The sequence below is a fragment of the Trachurus japonicus genome, chromosome 6, assembly GCF_045865225.1.
Source record: "Trachurus japonicus isolate A0001 chromosome 6, Traja_1.0".
Taxonomy (NCBI): domain Eukaryota; kingdom Metazoa; phylum Chordata; class Actinopteri; order Carangiformes; family Carangidae; genus Trachurus; species Trachurus japonicus.
This window is the reverse complement of record NC_140912.1, coordinates 38616436-38634798: the sequence shown is the minus strand read 5'-3', so window position 1 is coordinate 38634798 and position 18363 is coordinate 38616436. Positions and strand designations below refer to the sequence as shown.

The 18363-nt window shown below is 43.1% G+C and overlaps 1 protein-coding gene across 1 annotated transcript in view; it reads right to left on the bottom strand.

The window, feature by feature from the left end:
• Nucleotides 1-15820, bottom strand: part of phf21ab (PHD finger protein 21Ab) — a 35145-nt gene extending 19325 nt beyond the window's left edge. Inside the window, exons 1-7 of the mRNA XM_085780329.1 lie at nt 15590-15820; nt 10969-11008; nt 10165-10216; nt 6675-6764; nt 5200-5232; nt 4732-4797; nt 2743-2901 (exon numbers count right to left, since the gene is read on the bottom strand). Coding sequence (XP_085636455.1) covers nt 2743-2901; nt 4732-4797; nt 5200-5232; nt 6675-6764; nt 10165-10216; nt 10969-11008; nt 15590-15614 — 465 coding nt within the window. The 5' untranslated portion in view covers nt 15615-15820. The remainder of the gene's footprint in view (nt 1-2742; nt 2902-4731; nt 4798-5199; nt 5233-6674; nt 6765-10164; nt 10217-10968; nt 11009-15589) is intronic.
• Between the last annotated feature and the right edge of the window lie 2543 nt (nt 15821-18363).

Genomic DNA, 18363 nt, shown 5'->3' with positions numbered 1-18363 from the left:
ATGCAGTAGTGACCGGTGTAGCTACCAAATAAATGAAGTAGTGACCGGTGTAGCTACCAAATAAATGCAGTAGTGACCGGTGTAGCTACCAAATAAATGAAGTAGTGACCGGTGTAGCTACCAAATAAATGCAGTAGTGACCGGTGTAGCTACCAAATAAATGAAGTAGTGACCGGTGTAGCTACCAAATAAATGCAGTAGTGACCGGTGTAGCTACCAAATAAATGCAGTAGTGACCGGTGTAGCTACCAAATAAATGAAGTAGTGACCGGTGTAGCTACCAAATAAATGAAGTAGTGACCGGTGTAGCTACCAAATAAATGAAGTAGTGACCGGTGTAGCTACCAAATAAATGCAGTAGTGACCGGTGTAGCTACCAAATAAATGCAGTAGTGACCGGTGTAGCTACCAAATAAATGCAGTAGCGACCGGTGTAGCTACCAAATAAATGAAGTAGCGACCGGTGTAGCTACCAAATAAATGCAGTAGCGACCGGTGTAGCTACCGAATAAATGCAGTAGTGACCGGTGTAGCTACCAAATAAATGAAGTAGTGACCGGTGTAGCTACCAAATAAATGCAGTAGTGACCGGTGTAGCTACCGAATAAATGAAGTAGTGACCGGTGTAGCTACCAAATAAATGAAGTAGTGACCGGTGTAGCTACCAAATAAATGCAGTAGTGACCGGTGTAGCTACCAAATAAATGCAGTAGTGACCGGTGTAGCTACCAAATAAATGCAGTAGCGACCGGTGTAGCTACCAAATAAATGAAGTAGCGACCGGTGTAGCTACCAAATAAATGAAGTAGTGACCGGTGTAGCTACCGAATAAATGCAGTAGTGACCGGTGTAGCTACCAAATAAATGCAGTAGTGACCGGTGTAGCTACCAAATAAATGCAGTAGCGACCGGTGTAGCTACCAAATAAATGAAGTAGCGACCGGTGTAGCTACCGAATAAATGCAGTAGCGACCGGTGTAGCTACCAAATAAATGCAGTAGTGACCGGTGTAGCTACCAAATAAATGAAGTAGTGACCGGTGTAGCTACCAAATAAATGAAGTAGTGACCGGTGTAGCTACCAAATAAATGAAGTAGTGACCGGTGTAGCTACCAAATAAATGCAGTAGTGACCGGTGTAGCTACCAAATAAATGCAGTAGTGACCGGTGTAGCTACCAAATAAATGCAGTAGTGACCGGTGTAGCTACCAAATAAATGCAGTAGTGACCGGTGTAGCTACCAAATAAATGAAGTAGTGACCGGTGTAGCTACCAAATAAATGCAGTAGTGACCGGTGTAGCTACCAAATAAATGAAGTAGTGACCGGTGTAGCTACCAAATAAATGCAGTAGTGACCGGTGTAGCTACCAAATAAATGCAGTAGTGACCGGTGTAGCTACCAAATAAATGCAGTAGTGACCGGTGTAGCTACCAAATAAATGAAGTAGTGACCGGTGTAGCTACCAGATAAATGCAGTAGTGACCGGTGTAGCTACCAAATAAATGAAGTAGTGACCGGTGTAGCTACCAAATAAATGCAGTAGTGACCGGTGTAGCTACCAAATAAATGAAGTAGTGACCGGTGTAGCTACCAAATAAATGCAGTAGTGACCGGTGTAGCTACCAAATAAATGAAGTAGTGACCGGTGTAGCTACCAAATAAATGCAGTAGTGACCGGTGTAGCTACCAAATAAATGCAGTAGTGACCGGTGTAGCTACCAAATAAATGAAGTAGTGACCGGTGTAGCTACCAAATAAATGAAGTAGTGACCGGTGTAGCTACCAAATAAATGAAGTAGTGACCGGTGTAGCTACCAAATAAATGCAGTAGTGACCGGTGTAGCTACCGAATAAATGCAGTAGTGACCGGTGTAGCTACCGAATAAATGCAGTAGTGACCGGTGTAGCTACCAAATAAATGCAGTAGTGACCGGTGTAGCTACCGAATAAATGCAGTAGCGACCGGTGTAGCTACCGAATAAATGAAGTAGCGACCGGTGTAGCTACCGAATAAATGCAGTAGCGACCGGTGTAGCTACCAAATAAATGCAGTAGTGACCGGTGTAGCTACCAAATAAATGAAGTAGTGACCGGTGTAGCTACCAAATAAATGCAGTAGTGACCGGTGTAGCTACCAAATAAATGAAGTAGTGACCGGTGTAGCTACCAAATAAATGAAGTAGTGACCGGTGTAGCTACCAAATAAATGCAGTAGTGACCGGTGTAGCTACCAAATAAATGCAGTAGTGACCGGTGTAGCTACCAAATAAATGCAGTAGTGACCGGTGTAGCTACCAAATAAATGCAGTAGTGACCGGTGTAGCTACCAAATAAATGAAGTAGTGACCGGTGTAGCTACCAAATAAATGCAGTAGTGACCGGTGTAGCTACCAAATAAATGAAGTAGTGACCGGTGTAGCTACCAAATAAATGCAGTAGTGACCGGTGTAGCTACCAAATAAATGAAGTAGTGACCGGTGTAGCTACCAAATAAATGCAGTAGTGACCGGTGTAGCTACCAAATAAATGAAGTAGTGACCGGTGTAGCTACCAAATAAATGCAGTAGTGACCGGTGTAGCTACCAAATAAATGCAGTAGTGACCGGTGTAGCTACCAAATAAATGAAGTAGTGACCGGTGTAGCTACCAAATAAATGCAGTAGTAGTGTGTGTGTGTGTGTGTGTGTCTCTGTCTCTGTGTGTATGTCTCTTTGTGTCTCTGTGTGTGTGTGTGTCTGACCTGCTGCAGGCCTACAGGCAGCGGTAGCGGCGAGCTCTGCAGCAGCGCTCCGGTCTTCAGTTCGCCCCCTGCTGGAGGCGTCTGCACCTGCAGCTGCAGCTTGGCCTCCGGCTCCTGCTTCACCAGCAGCTCCTTCCTCAGCTGCTCCACCACCTTTTTCTGACACAACAACAACAACAAGATTATAGCTGCTGCGCCGCGATGGGTCGGGTCCGGGCTATCTTTTGGCAAATGTAGGCAAATTCTGAGCAACAAACAGGAGAATAGGAAGATGTAGCGTAGAAGCCTCTCCCTAAATAGAATAAAATGTAAATGTAAATGTAAATGTACTTTATTTATACAGCCCTTTACAACAATCCTTTCGGAGTACCAAAGTGCTTTACATAGTGTAATAATAAAAAGAAAGAAGCAGAAATAAAACAATTTGAAAACAATAAAAACAGTGAGAGCAATAAAATACAGCAAAGTCAAATAAGTTAAAATAAAATAAAATGAGATAAAAGTGCCATCGTGCTACTGGGTATTAAAAGCCATCCTAAATAAATAGGTTTTTAGCCTGGATTTAAAAAGGCCCGGGTCTGAGATGAGACGCATCTCGGTGGGGAGCTTGTTCCAGAGCCTGGGAGCAACGACGGAAAAGGCTCGGTCACCCCAGTGTTTATATTTTGATCTGGGCACTTCCAATACAAGTTGATTCGTCGACCTCAAAGCTCTACCTGGAATAAAAGGTTGGGCGCCAGACAGCAGAATAGTAAATTCAAACTGTCACTTTTATATTATGATTTCTATGTTCAACGATAATTCATAAGGGAGAGAAAACCCAGCAGCTCGCTTCCCTGCTACACAAGTCACATCACATCATCAACCAAAATCAAACACATCAAACTCAAGGAGGTTAAGGCTGGTAAAGATTCTTATTTTCAATCAGACAGCCATCAATATCATCGTCATCATCATCAAAACAGTTCAACGAATTAATTAGATCTAGCGGGATAAATCAGGAGGTAAAAACTTAAATTAAACGTAAATAGACAGTTGACCTTATAATGTTCAATTTGCACCAATTGAGGCCTGAACCCACAATTTCTAGAACCAAAGCCCGTTGTCTATCACACAGAGCTAACTGGCAAGTGGCAGTGCTACGGTGGCTTCAGAAGTTGAGTAAGCCATTCACTGTCGTGCAGGCAGATTTGAAACCACTGTGAAAAGAAAAGTCAGTTTTTGAGGTAAGATCCTATTCTATTCTTTCTATTTTGTACATTTGTTTCTCAAAGACCATCTAGTATTTGTGTTATGTGTTATCATCAACTCCCTTGCTGGGTCTTGAACTCACATCCTCTGACACCAAGAACCAGCTCCTAACTCACTGAGCTAATTGTCTGGTAGTGAAACCTGCTGTGTTGCTTCTCAAATAGACTCAGGGAGTTAAAGCCAGGCAGCAGCTGTCAAGGCAATGGTCAAAATGTCACAAATTGTGTTTCTAAATAACAATCTAATAATACATAAATTGCATCTTGACAGCATGGAAATGTTGGTGATTTGTGTTTTGCTTCACAAGAGAAAATCTGATGTTTAAAAATGCCACTCTTAAAATTCAGTTTTGGAGGTTAAAATTCTGATATTTTCCAAACTTCATCAACCACGACTCCAAAATATTCTCAATTTTTTTCAGGAAGATCTAAAATGTATTTAGCAGGAATGGGATAGTATATGTTTACAGTACTACGTTTTCATGCACTGTAGGCTCAATTTTTGCTTAATCAAAAATCAGAGAAACAAGTTTTGTGGAGGACGGTCTGGAGATGCTCTGTAGCAAGTTTGGTGTCAATTGAGCAAAAATTGTGGGAGGAGATACATTTTAAAAGTTTTACAGTTATTGAAAAAAACAGAGTGATGGACTTCATAATTTGTAATAAGTTTAAGTGGACAAAAGTTTCAGCAGTATAGACCACAGTGTGTGTGTGTGTGTGTGTGTGTGTGTGTGTGTACCTGCTTCTCGCTGAGCGCTGTGATCTTGGCCTGAAGCTCGTGCAGCTGCTTCTTCAGGTCTGCGTTCTGAAAGACAAGAGACCGGGTCAGACCGAGTCCTGGTTCTGGTCCTGGTCCAGATTCAGGCTACACACTGCAAAACTCTCTCCTTCCAAGAATATTTGTCTTATTTCTTGTCAAAATGTCTCATTTCTAGTCAAAACTAATCTCATTCAATTTTCACTTGAAATAAGTAGAAAAATCTGCCAGTGAAAGCAAGTTTTTTGTGTTTGTAATAAGAAAGAAAAACTTGCTCCACTATCAGATTTTTCTACTTATTTCAAGTGAAAATCTGCTTGAAAGAAGTAAAAAGTGTCTAAAAACAAGCTGCTTTTAATGTGATGAGTCTGATTTAAAGTATTTAAAGAGATTTGTTTTGACTAGAAATAAGACAAATATTCTTGGTGAGATGGGAGGAGGAGGTCTTACCTGAGGGTCCTGCTTCATCTGGGCAACCAGTTTCTGTAGAAGAAGTTAGAGACAGAGTTAGAGAAGCAGCACTGACACCTGCTGGTCGCCACAGAGAACTGCAACCATCTACATCTACAACATCTACAACATCTACAACATCTACAACATCTACACCATGACACGTCAGGACAGAAGGACCAGAGAGACCAGGGGCCTCATGTATCAAGACTTGTGTGGATTTCCTACTGAAACATGGCGTACGCCAGAATCCAGAAACTGTCGTACGCACAAAGAAAATCAGATGTATCAAAGTGTGCGTACGCATGGATCCAAGCACTTTTCCTTTGTTCATCCCAGTCAACGTGGAATTGAGCCACATGTAGAAGTACCGAACTCCTCCCTGTCCACGCCTCCATTTAAATATGGAAATCAATGTAAAAAGGCCTGCACCAAAGATTCCCTTCTCTTTACGGTCAGATAACACCATGAAAAACTGTGAGGAACAGCAATTTAACCAAATTTGAGTTGACGGTGCTCCACGATAAAGTTGAGCCGCGTAAACCTTTTTTTTTTTTTTTTTTTTTGTCCTCTGGCACCATCACAAAGGGGGTGGGAGAGTGTGTGTGTTATATAAAGGTGAACGTGAGGCGGACGACCGCTGTCATCCCAAATGAAAGCAGACAATGTACTCGATAATTAAATTATGTGAAATGGATTTATGATTGTCATCTGCCTTCTTTTATACACAGATGGCGTAGTAAATAAATGCAGAAGTGCGCCAGGGAGGCTGATAAAGACACATGTCCAACTTTACACATGTGTTTATTGACATGAAGTACTTCACACAGCGTGTGTAGTTTAACCAGCAAAAAAAGAAAGTCACTGACAGTGTGATATCTGGGCGGACATGCTCAGTGTGCATCAGGGGTTATAGGACAATTAAACAAATACATTTACTTTGCAGCCAGCCTGTAATCTGTTCCCAACTATGCTGAATGAATGAATCGTGCGCTGAACCAGCCATCTCGCCTCAATGTTTGTTAATATGTGATGCATCTGTACATTCACTTCGCACTGCAGCATCTGCAATATCTTAAAACTAAAGCTGACGGTACCACTTTTCTATCCACCTATCTAATTGCAACATGTGGATGGGTTAGTTGTTCATAAATGTGTCTCTGATGTGCACATCACTCTGAGGTCTAATTGTTTTCACATTATTAACAGTTTCACAGCTTCACCTCTAAGTGTCGCCAGAGGAACAACAGCTGTAGAAACGTGCGTACGCCAGCTATGGAGTTGGCGTGGGCCACCGCACTTTTCCACCGTCATTTCACTTTTGATACATCTGAACGTTGGCGTGGAAAATGACGTACGCCACTTTTTTGTGCGTACGCAACATTGATACATGAGGCCCCAGGACCTGGACCTAGACCCAGACCCAGACCCTAGACCTGGACCTGGACCTGGACCCGTAGGTGTGCAGCAGCTACCTGATGGATCTGGATCTCCACCTTCAGAGCTTCTTGTAACGTCTGTAGTTCCATCATGGATCCAGTCAGTCTGCCAGCCGATCGATCAGCCTAGACACACACACAGAGAGAGAGAGACACACACACACACAGACACACACAGAGATACACACACACAGAGATACACACACACAGAGATACACACACACAGAGATACACACACACAGAGATACACACACACAGAGAGAGAGAAAGACACACACACACACAGATACACACAGAGATACACACACACAGAGATACACACACACAGAGATACACACACAGACACACACACACACACACACAGTAAAGGTTTAAACCAGCGGTTAAAACAGAAATCAGCAGGACTGGAGGTCAGACCTGTTGTCATGGCAACCTGACACACACAACCTCCTTATAAGGAGTTCCGGTGTGAAACAACGACATCATCAAGGTCAAACAAGGTCACAGGAAGTACTATGAAGTACAATGAACAGAGTACTGTAGTAGTATTACTGCATACATGTACTGTAAACAGTGTACTGTAGTAGTATTACTGCATACATGTACTGTAAACAGCAGACAGTTGTCCAAGTCCCTCCGATCCGAGTCCCCAGGTCTCAAGTCATCTGGTTCAAGTCTCAACCAAGTCCCAAGTCTTTTCTTTTGTGGTCAAGTCAAGTCGAGTCAAGTCGAGTCACAGGTTATTAAGTCGAGTCCTGCACCAGTGTCCCCCAGTCAACCCACAAAGCACCAGGTTTATATCTTGAAGAGAAAAACTTTATCTTCCTAATGTCAATGTCAAAAAAGAGCGTGCAGACTAGTGCGCATGGCTTTTTTTTAATCTCAAGTGGGCTGGACCTAGGGATGGGAACGACACGGGATTTGGACGATTGTCGATTGTCGAGGCCCATGTGTCGACTTTTTGTCGATTTGTCGGCCCTTTTTTGTTTTTTTTTAAACAGCAGCAGCAGATATGCGGGCGGGCGGGGGGGGGGGGGGGCTACACGTGCTTTTGTTGTGGTTTATTAACGCTGCTGTCGGCACAAGCGGACGAGGCAGCACGCATTCGGTTTCTTTCTTTTTTTTTCTTTTCTTCCGTGCATGTCCGCGGTCCTCTACGAAGAATGCAACCATGGCATCCACCTGTTTGGACCGTGGTTTTGCCCTTTTTGTGGAGCCGGACTCGTCATCAACAGCACCATCACCTATAGATATATATTATATCTATAGGTGATGGTCATAGATATATATTATATCTATAGGTGATGGTCATAGATATATATTATATCTATGACCATCACCTAGACTGCAGGGAGCCCAGACAGCTGATCTCTGGACTCTGTGGCCTGTCAGCATGCAGCGCGCATGCTCCCATCACATGTGAAGCAGAATGAGGGTCAAGTAGCCTAGCTATCCTATCCCATTTAGAAAAAGTGGATTTGTTTCATTTAAAATATTTTATTTCATTAGGGGAAAAGTGGCACTTTCTGCTGTTTATTTGAATAGGAAATATTGAAAGACAAAATGCAATTTACACATGGAAATCCCACAAGCCCCGCCCCCTCGACATTTCGACACTCCATTTTTTTTGTCGAGGGGAGCATGTGTCGATTTTTTGTCGATTTGTCGACAAAAAGTCCCATCCCTAGCTGGACCAGTAAAATAATGAATAACGAGAACTCTAAATTCTTCCCTTTGTTTTAGTGCAAAGAAGTAGCTACAAGTAGCTACATTATTCAGATGTTTACAGTTAATTAACTATACTTTTACAGAACATTATGAACAACCTGACATTTATTGAAAAAATATGTGCATTTTCAACGTCATCAAGCCTCCTCTGTCTTCTATGTAATTTTCCCACTTGGCAAATTCATCCTATGGGCCGGATTGGACCCTCTGGCGGGCAGCTTTTGGCCCGCGGGCCACACGTTTGACAGACACCCCCTGATGCACCAACAGGTCCGCTCGGACTGCGCACCGCGGCAACTCGGACCAAGAGTCCACTCGTAACGTCAGCTGGGGAAGCAGCTCAGGAAGCGCAGTGGACAGGGCTGAACCATGGATGTATTAGGCTACAGTATTATGGGCTGGACCGGGAGAGGCGCCTCACTGAGGGCGTGTGTGTGTGTGTGTGTGTAGAGGAGCGAGGGGGAGCGCCGCCCGTCACAGAGGAGAGAGGAGATGCATCATAATGAATGTAATGAAACGATAGCAACGCATTAGACGTATTATACAGGGATGCAAACGGGTCAGGACCAAAAAAGAGAGGAATTTCCGGGTGGGGGGGGGGGGTGCTCATCAACAAATAAGTAGCTACATTGCAATATCACGGAAAAGTCCATTTCCAGTAGTTCAACCCCAACCAAGTATTGATTGATTATAGATGGACATAGTTTTCAGAAGGCCAACATTTCTAGATTAAAAATGCTTTAAAAAAATAAAAACCTTTGCAATATTTCCATTTTGGAGAAACTGAATTTTAGGTCTTCACTGAATGTTAGTCATAATTATTTCTATTAAAATAAACTGAATAAATGAAGACATGGGATGTTTCATTCAGTGTGTAATGGACATATAGGCCTATATAATGTGTTAGTTTCACTTTAATTGAACACATTCTACATCGCGGAGGCGACGTCTTTAGGGCTTCCTTCACCTCTGAAACGGGGCATGTCCGGTGCACAGCTCCACGGACATGCACCGTTAATATAATACATCCATGACATGCACGGGGGGAAAAACAGCGTCGCCGTCGCACCGACTGCACACGGCTACGCACCGCTTTAATGAGCGCGCATGTCGTGTCTCTACATTGGAGGTCGGCTGTTATCAGTATAATCAGAGACCATGAATGAGTTCGCCTCAGTTTCACGTGATTGTCTCTGTCAGCCTGTTAGAAAAACATTTTACTGACCCCAGCTGAGACGCTGAGACCCCCCCCTCAAAACAAAAACTCTTTGGATCTGAACGATTCACACAAGTCACCTAATTGATCATGAAAAAAGCGAGTTTTGCTTTTCGGCCGCTGTTTGCATCCTTGATTATAGCTCCTTTCTTTTAAAGTAAACATGTAAAATACACTGTAGGGAAACAATGGATCAGTAAGCCCAGGCAATCAAGAGCTGCAATCAAGAGCAAAAGTGCAAGCTCCCGCTTCGGAAAAAAAAACAAAAACCAGAGCCCATCTGAACCTGCTAGAGCGCGCGCCGTGCACACAAACGGACTGCACTGGTCATATGGAATGATATCCACGTGGAAAAGAAAAAATACAACGAAAAAAAACAGGCCTATAAGTCGTCTGAGTCATCTGGTCTCAAGTCTTTGCCTTCCAAGTCCAGTCAAGTCGCAAGTCGTTAAATTTGTGACTCGAGTCCGAGTCCCTATGAGTCGAGTCCAATTGTCTGGTAAACAGAGTACTGTAGTACTATTACTTCATACATGTACTGTAACAGTGTAGTGTACTAGTATTAGTACTAGTAGTTTGTACCTTAACACTGTGTCCAGTAGGAAAACCATCCAACTGAAGCATTAAAGTGCCGCTGGGAAAAAGGAAAATCAGTTAAACTCAGTGAACTGAACCTTTACTATTTAATATGAAATAAAACAGATTAACTGAAGTGAAACGAGGTGAACTAACTGGACAGTTTCAGTCACATTAACACTAAAATTATAAACTGAAACTGAAACTCAAGTGAAACAAGTTGAACAATTATAATATCATGAAGTTAAAATAACCTTAGCATTGCAGAACAAAAAGAGAAGTAAATTAAAACAATACGTCACATAAAACATTATTATAACGGTGAATAATAACAACAGGTTGGAAACAAAGTGACAATAACATAATAAGATCATCAAAACACATTTACATTTATATTATTTATTCTATATCTATATTCATTAACGCTGCTAAATATTAATGTAAACGTGTCAAAGTAATTGTGTTAAAAATAAAAACTTTGTTCCTCTTAATGTGGGTCAGTGTAGTTAGTGAAATAACTTTACTATATGTTACAACAGGTTCAAGTCAAACAAAGTGATCTGACTAATGAGTGAATGGAAATGAGCTAATAAAATAAAATAAAATGTGTTATTATAACTGACTCCATTAGGATCATTAAACCACAGGAGTTTCCTTTAATTAAACCTGTTAATGATCTAAATAAATCACTTGACTGTTGCATGACGAGTGTTTCTACATCAGAACAATATAATATAATAATAATATAATATTATTATTATTAAACTGAGCAGTAACTTGACTGTGGTTGTTGTTATGGATGTGACTCACCACCTGGCTGTGGGACTGAACTCCACCCCTCTCTGCTGCCCTGCAACACACAGCAAACACACACATCACAACTAACACAAAGACACACAAACTCACTTCATATTTTCAGCTTTAAACCACTTTTAAAGGGATAGTTCACCCAAAATTCCAATTTCCCTCATCATCTACTCCCTGTCGTGTGGACTAAGGGCTTAGTTTTGCTCTCGGTGTGGTTAAGAGCAGCTGATTAGCAGAGAGGGATGTCACCATGACTTGTTTTCACAATTAATCGTGGTATTAAAGCGATAGTTCAACCAAAATTGAAATTTCCCTCATGATCTCCTCCCCCTCATGTGGACTAAGGGCTGGGAGAAGTTTCAGAGTCCTCCGTGGCTTCTCTGAGTTACAGGGGGTCTCGGCGTAGCAGTGCATGTCCATATGACGATTGCAAATGGATACCAACTGTCTTTGTAACAAAAAGACACACCAAAAAACATCCAGATACCTCCATGCTGCTCGTATGTAATGTCCCTCTGGTATTGAAGCCCCAAAATGAGAAGGCTGTCAATCTTCCCCCAAAACCAGGTTCGAATTTCTAACCCATCTTATGTTAAATATTCGAATGTTTAATGTGTTTTTTTTAACCTCATTTTGGGGGGGGGGCAGCGATGACGGTGACGACAACGACACAGCAGAACGATCCTGCATAGGAGCTCCATGGTTACTTCACCAAAAGTCTCTAAGTGTTAAACAAAGACAACTATGGAAAAATACAGAAGTTATCTTGACGTGAACCAAAAAAAAAAAGAGGATCGTTGATTCGGTGGAAACCCGGCGGCGCCCCCCCTCCTCGCGGGGCTGCGGGGTTAGGGCACAGAGTAACTTGTGGTGCAACAGATCACAGCTGATCCGTGATCAGCACACAAGTGGTCCGCGGATCGATCAATTAAAAAAAAAAAGGTGTGTGTGTAGAGTGGGGACTGGGGACACATACGCCACCGTGGCGGCCGAATGAACGGGCAATTAAAAAAACTCTGCTGGTATATTTGAAGCTGCAGCTTTACTTTGTGCACAGCACAACAACAACAACAACTGCATTGTGTTTTATCAACATGTGTACTACTCTGAACGTCGCGACGCACCATGTTAATTTGCCTCGTCACGGAAGGCAAACGTTCGAACATCAGTTTCCACCTTCGAATGTTCTCATTTTGACTAACATTAGAATTGTATTCGAATAGCGAAGTTCGTTCTGACAGCCCCGCTACAAACAAGCTTGAAATATAGACTTATTTAATTTTTTTCTGAACAATTTCTCATGTCGGGGCTTCAATACAAGACGGACATTACATACGAGCAGCATGGAGGTATCTGGATGTTTTCTGGTGTGTCTTTCTCAACCGTCATATGGACATGCACTGCTACGCCGAGACCCCCTGTAACTCAGAGAAGCTTCTCCCAGCCCTTAGTCCACACTATAGGGCTACACGGGCCTGGAAATTAAGCCCGTACCCGGCCCGAGCCCGAGACTCTCAAACCCGACCCGAACCGAGCCCGAATTAATAAATTAAAAATCAGGCCCTTTGTCAAGGCCCCGCCCCCCACGGTTACTGTTGCTAGGTTGGACAAACAATGGTCACGGAAGAGTTAACTCCCATTGGAAACCATTGAAAATTAGGCAGATTTAAATTGTTTGTAAGGAAAATTTGAATGAACTTATACATCAGAAAAATAGTGTCCATGGTAGAGGACAGACGTGGCTCAATAGCGATTGAACGGGCATTACCTGACTTTTCCGAAAAATGTGGAAAAAATCATTGTTTTGGTCACTCACTAGCTAGTAGCTAACGACGCTAGCTAACGTTAGCTACAAGCTAATCTCTACCGATCTCCCGTTTCTCCTCGTAAAACTTCACAAAGTTAAAAAGACATTAGCAGCGGTAATGTTACGTTTGCTAGATAATTTTGAAGGTATTAGATCTTCTCTGTCTATGAACACGACCAGAGAGTGGACTGGAGGATGAATGAGCTTAGCACTTAGCACAGTACAGCCAGGGAAAAACAGGCTCACTTCTCATGAGGACTGCACACAACAACAACAAACAAAACTTTGCAGTTAACCCCTGACCTATGCCTACAGCTCCCCCTAGTGGACCACCCCCAAACCCTATTATTAAGCTCAATTAAATACGTAACAGAAGGTTAAAGTAATACAGTAGCCTACATAGGCTAAGTATGTTTATTGATGTCTTGGGTTTGGAGAATGGGATAAAAATGACTCCAATACGTTCCAGATATTGTGAGTTGCTATTGCAGGAACCCCAGGCACATTTTAACCATATTGAACAATTATAAAGTAGTTTTTGCCGAAAAAATTGCTGTCTACCTATCTTGTTTCATAGGGTTTCATCCCAGGGTTGTCCAACCTTAGAATGTTGCACAACACGTGACATGGGGAGAAGCGTTCTGATTGGTGGAACAGCAGACCAATCAGAAGGCCAACAAAGGGTCAATAAAAAACCAGGCCCGGCTCGTTACCCGCGGGCTCGGGTCGGGTAGCCATGCTCTAGTCCACATGAGGGGGAGGAGATAATGAGGGAAATTTCAATTTGGGGTGAACTATCCCTTTAAAAGTAAACCATGAAGACAACGGAGGAACTTTACTGTTGTGTAACTTTAAAACCGTCATGAAGAATCAATGAAACAACAAGAGTTCAGTAGTGAAATCAGTGATCAGATCAATCAGAGTAAAATCAGAATCAGAACAAAGACCAGGCAGCTGAGTGCAGTACAAGTACACACAACAGAAACCTCAATGACAAGAACCTACAAGTACATACACAGGTCGTAGTACAAACACAACAGAAACCTCATGAAAAACACACAAGTTAGTACATTTACTGCTGTGAAGTAGTAGCCACAGTAGCAGTAGTAGTATCAGTACTAGTAGTAGCAGTAATAGTAGTATCAATAGCAACAGTAGTAATAATAGTAGTAGCTGTAGTAGCCTAACTGGGACATGAAGTACATCAGGGGTGAGTACTACTTCTACCACTGAGTAGGGATGCACATGTTTAACCGTTTAACCGATAACAAGAACTTGGACTGATTAATACTATCGGTTATTTTTTAAATTATTATTAGGTCCTGGTGAGTAGCAGCAGTACTCTGGTCAGCAGTACTCACAGTACTCCTACAGTACTTTCACACTACTCCTACGACAGTACTCTGACAGCACTTTTACTGTACTCCCATAGTACTCTTTCAGTACTACAGTACTCCCCACAGTACTGTTACCGACGGTACTCTAACAGTAGTATTACGCTGGTAGTACCGTATCGGCCGGTCCCGGTGCTCCTACAGTAGTCTTACAGTACTCCAGTAGTACTCTAGTATTCCTCTGGTAGCGGCCGGTCCCGGTGCTCCTATAGTACTCTCAGTACTACTCCAGTACTCTAGTATTCCTCCGGTACTACTCTAGTACTCCTCCTTTAGTACTCTAGTACTCCTCTGGTAGTACTCTTACGGCCGGTCCCGGTGCTCCTATTGTACTCTTACAGTACTCTAGTATTCCTCCGGTAGTACATTAGTAGTAGCGGCCGGTCCCAGTACTCCTACAGTACTTTCAGTACTCCTCCGGTAGTACTCATCCAGTACTACTCTAGTATTCCTCCAGTACTACATTAGTAGTAGCGGCCAGTCCTGGTGATCCTACAGTACTCTAGTACTACTCTAGTACTACTATAGTACTACTCCAGTACTACTCTAGTAGTACTCTAACGGCCGGTCCCGGTCTCTCTGACCGGGCAGCGGCGCGCGGAGCAGCCGTTAAAGCCGTTAAAGCCGTTACCAGCCGTTAGAAGCCGGTAACAACGGCCGTTAACAGCCGTTAACCGTTAGCAGCCGTTAACGGCCGCTAATTGCAGTAATTGTTTCCGGTGGGACGGTGGTAAGTTGAGTGGATAAACTTCTGCTCTGAGGGAGAGAAAAGGCCGCGGAGGGAAAAGAAGCTAAAATGGAGGTTTTAGGTTTTTCAAGATGAAGCCGAGACTCGGTCGGTTTGAGCGGAGAAACAAAACAACTCTTTTAGTTGTTGAAGCTGCTGGTTAAAGCTCCGGGAGGAGAGGAGAGGAGCTCCGGTTATAACCCTCCTACACCCCCCTCCCCCCCGCATCGCTGCAGCTCCGGTACCGGGGCTGGTTCCGAGGGGCACCGGGCCCCGCGGGGAGTGTGTGTCCGTGTGCGTGCGTGTGTGTGTGTGTTAACGGGCTGGAGAACCGGTCCGAGCCGCCGACACCGAGCCACGGAGACACGGTACCGAGAGGCAGCGGAGACCGTTAGCCGTTAGCCGCTAGCCGCTACTAGCTGCTACCTGCTAACGGAGCGTTAGCCATTAGCCGTTAGCCGCTAGATAGCAGCTAATAGCAGCTAACGGCTAACGCTCCGAGCTCCGAGCCACGCTGGGGAACTTCACCGGGGAAGGAGGCAGGCTGTGGGCCGGGGCTGAGGAGCCAGCCGCCCCGGGAGCAGCAGCAGCCATGTTCCACGGATGGAGGCAGCGGTGTGTGTGTTAGTGTGTGTCTGTGTGTTAGTGTGTGTTAGTGTGTGGGTCTGTGTGTGTGTGTGTTAGTGTGTAAGTTACCTCGGCCCCTCGTCCTCCAGAACATCAACTCCTAGAATAAGAAACAGCTCAACACACAGAAACAACAGCAGCTGCAGACAAACAGCGGCGGACACACACACTACACACACACACCTGCCTGCCTGCACAACACACACACACACACTATACACACACACACTGAACACACACTCTCACAACACAACACACACCGGCTCTCGGCGGACAGAGCAGCACAGGTAAACTTTGACAACAGAGAGAATTAAAGTTATGGAATTAAAAAGCCCCAATGTGACTTACTCAGCAGCAGTCCTCCGCTGGATTAATTAAATATATATATCAGTGTGTGTCCCTGTGTGTGTGTGTGTGTGTGTGTTGAGGCGATCCGCGGTGCTGAGAGAGTCCACCGGCCGGTCCTCTGCCGCCTGCCCGCGCCGCGCCGCCACCGGGCCCGGGGTTATCCCGAGTTTTAGTCAAAAAATTGTGTAAAAAACAGAGAAACTGAAGCTACAAAACAAGAAGAACTCTTCTTCAATCTCATTCAGCTCAGCCTCAGCACAGCACAGATCCCTGCGCCGCGGAGCTGGAGGAAGGCAGGGGGCACAGAAACTAGTCACCCCGGCCGGTAATGCCGGTGTGTCGGCGGCCGGCCGGTCGATGGTCAACCCCGCCGTGGGTAAAGTTGATCAAATCGATCCGATCAGCGGCGCCGGGGGTCCGGAAAAGGTGTTCGAAAAGCGGACTACTTTTTGTGTCGGTGCGGCGAATTTATTTCACTTTGCCTAAGGAACGGCGGTGCTGCGACTCCCATTGCCTAGGGAAAAAACCCGGATGTAAACTCAGTGAAACTCTATGGAGAGAAAGTCAGCACACACACACGCACACACTACACACACTACACACTGCACTAGTACACACACCACACACACCACACACACCGTGTATAACTCAGCGGAGCAGTTTGTTGTGTTGCTTTTTGTCTCTCTGGCTGCAGTCATGTGGGTCTGCCCCGCCGCTCAGGACGCTCCGCAGCCGGGAAGGACGCTCCGCAGCCCGGACACGAGCTGCTGGAGCTCCCGGTCTGCTGCTGGAGGAGGAGGAGAGGAGAGGAGGAGAGGAGGAGGAGAGGAGGAGGAGGAGAGGAGAGGAAGAGGAGGAGAGGAGAGGAGGAGGAGGAGAGGAGAGGAGAGGAGGAGGAGAGGAGGAGGAGGAAGAGGAGGAGGAGAGGAGAGAAGGAAGAGGAGGAGAGGTGTCACGGCCTGGTCCTACCTGGTCAGGTGTGTCTCAGTTAGGTCACTATAGTGAATAAATCCATCAGTGGAGCAGTAACTAAACATTATCAACACGTTATTATGATGTCAGGAGAACAAACACTGTCCCACCTCACCAAATATATATTATAATAATAATAATAATAATAATAATTCATTTAATTTATATAGGCTAGCGCTTTTCAGTAACCCAAAGACGCTTGTCTACTACTACTGTACTACTGTTATATTATGTTATATTATTACGACGGAGTATTCACATTGACAAAACAAAACACAAACTTTGAGAATAAAGTTGTACATTTCCTACGAGAAAAAGTCATAACATTACGAGTGATTCTTTTATTTGTCAATGTGGCCCTAATACTCTGTCATAATATTATATTATATTAGGAGGACAGGTGTCACAGCCTGGTCCTACCTGGTCAGGTGTGTCTCAGTTAGGTCACTATAGTGAATAACTACATCAGTGGAGCAGTAACTAAACATTATTAACACGTTATTATGATGTCAGGAGAACAAACACTGTCCCACCTCATCAAATATATATTATTATATTACATTATATTATATTATATTAGGCTATATTATTTTATTACGACAGAGTATTAGGGCCACATTGAGAAAAGACAAAACAAAACACAAACTTTGAGAATAAAGTTGTACATTTCCTACGAGAAAAAGTCATAACATTATGAGTGATTCTTCTATTTGTCAATGTGGCCCTAATACTCTGTCATAATATTATATTATATTACATTACATTATATTATATTATATTATATTATATTATATTATATTATATCATATTATATTAGGCTATATTATATTATATTATTACAATGGAGTATTAGGGCCACATTGAGAAAAGACAAAACAAAACAGCCTTTGAGAATAAAGTCGTACATTTCCTACGAGAAAAAAGTCATAACATTATGAGAATAAAGTAAATTTCCGACTTTATTCTCAAAGTTTGTGATTCTTTTATTTGTCAATGTGGCCCTAATACTCTGTCGTAATATGATATTATATTATATTATACATTATATATTATCAGTGTTGGGGAAGCTCCTCTAAGTTGAGTCTGACAGTAGTTTGAACAAACTGGAGAAATGTAGTTAGTAAAACTACAGTTATAAAAAGTAGCTTTATCAACTTCTACTTATTTAACTCAACGTTAAATAAATCAACATGTGGTGGATATGAAATGTATTATATTATATTATATTATATTATATTATATTATATTATATTATATTATATTATATAGACAATAATAACCTCCAACCTATGGACATTCACTCTGCACAACTACAACAGTTTTCACAATAACTTTCTCTGTATTCTGTATAGATCTGTCTTTATCTTTATTCTATTATATTTGACACCTGAACAGGGAGTCAGAGGCAGCGTTGGCAAAGAGAGTTCTGGAACACAATAATGGTCAAATTACATTATAGAGGTCTTAAAAATATATATATATATTTCATGTTATTAGCCAAAAGTTTGTAAATTGAGAAGTTA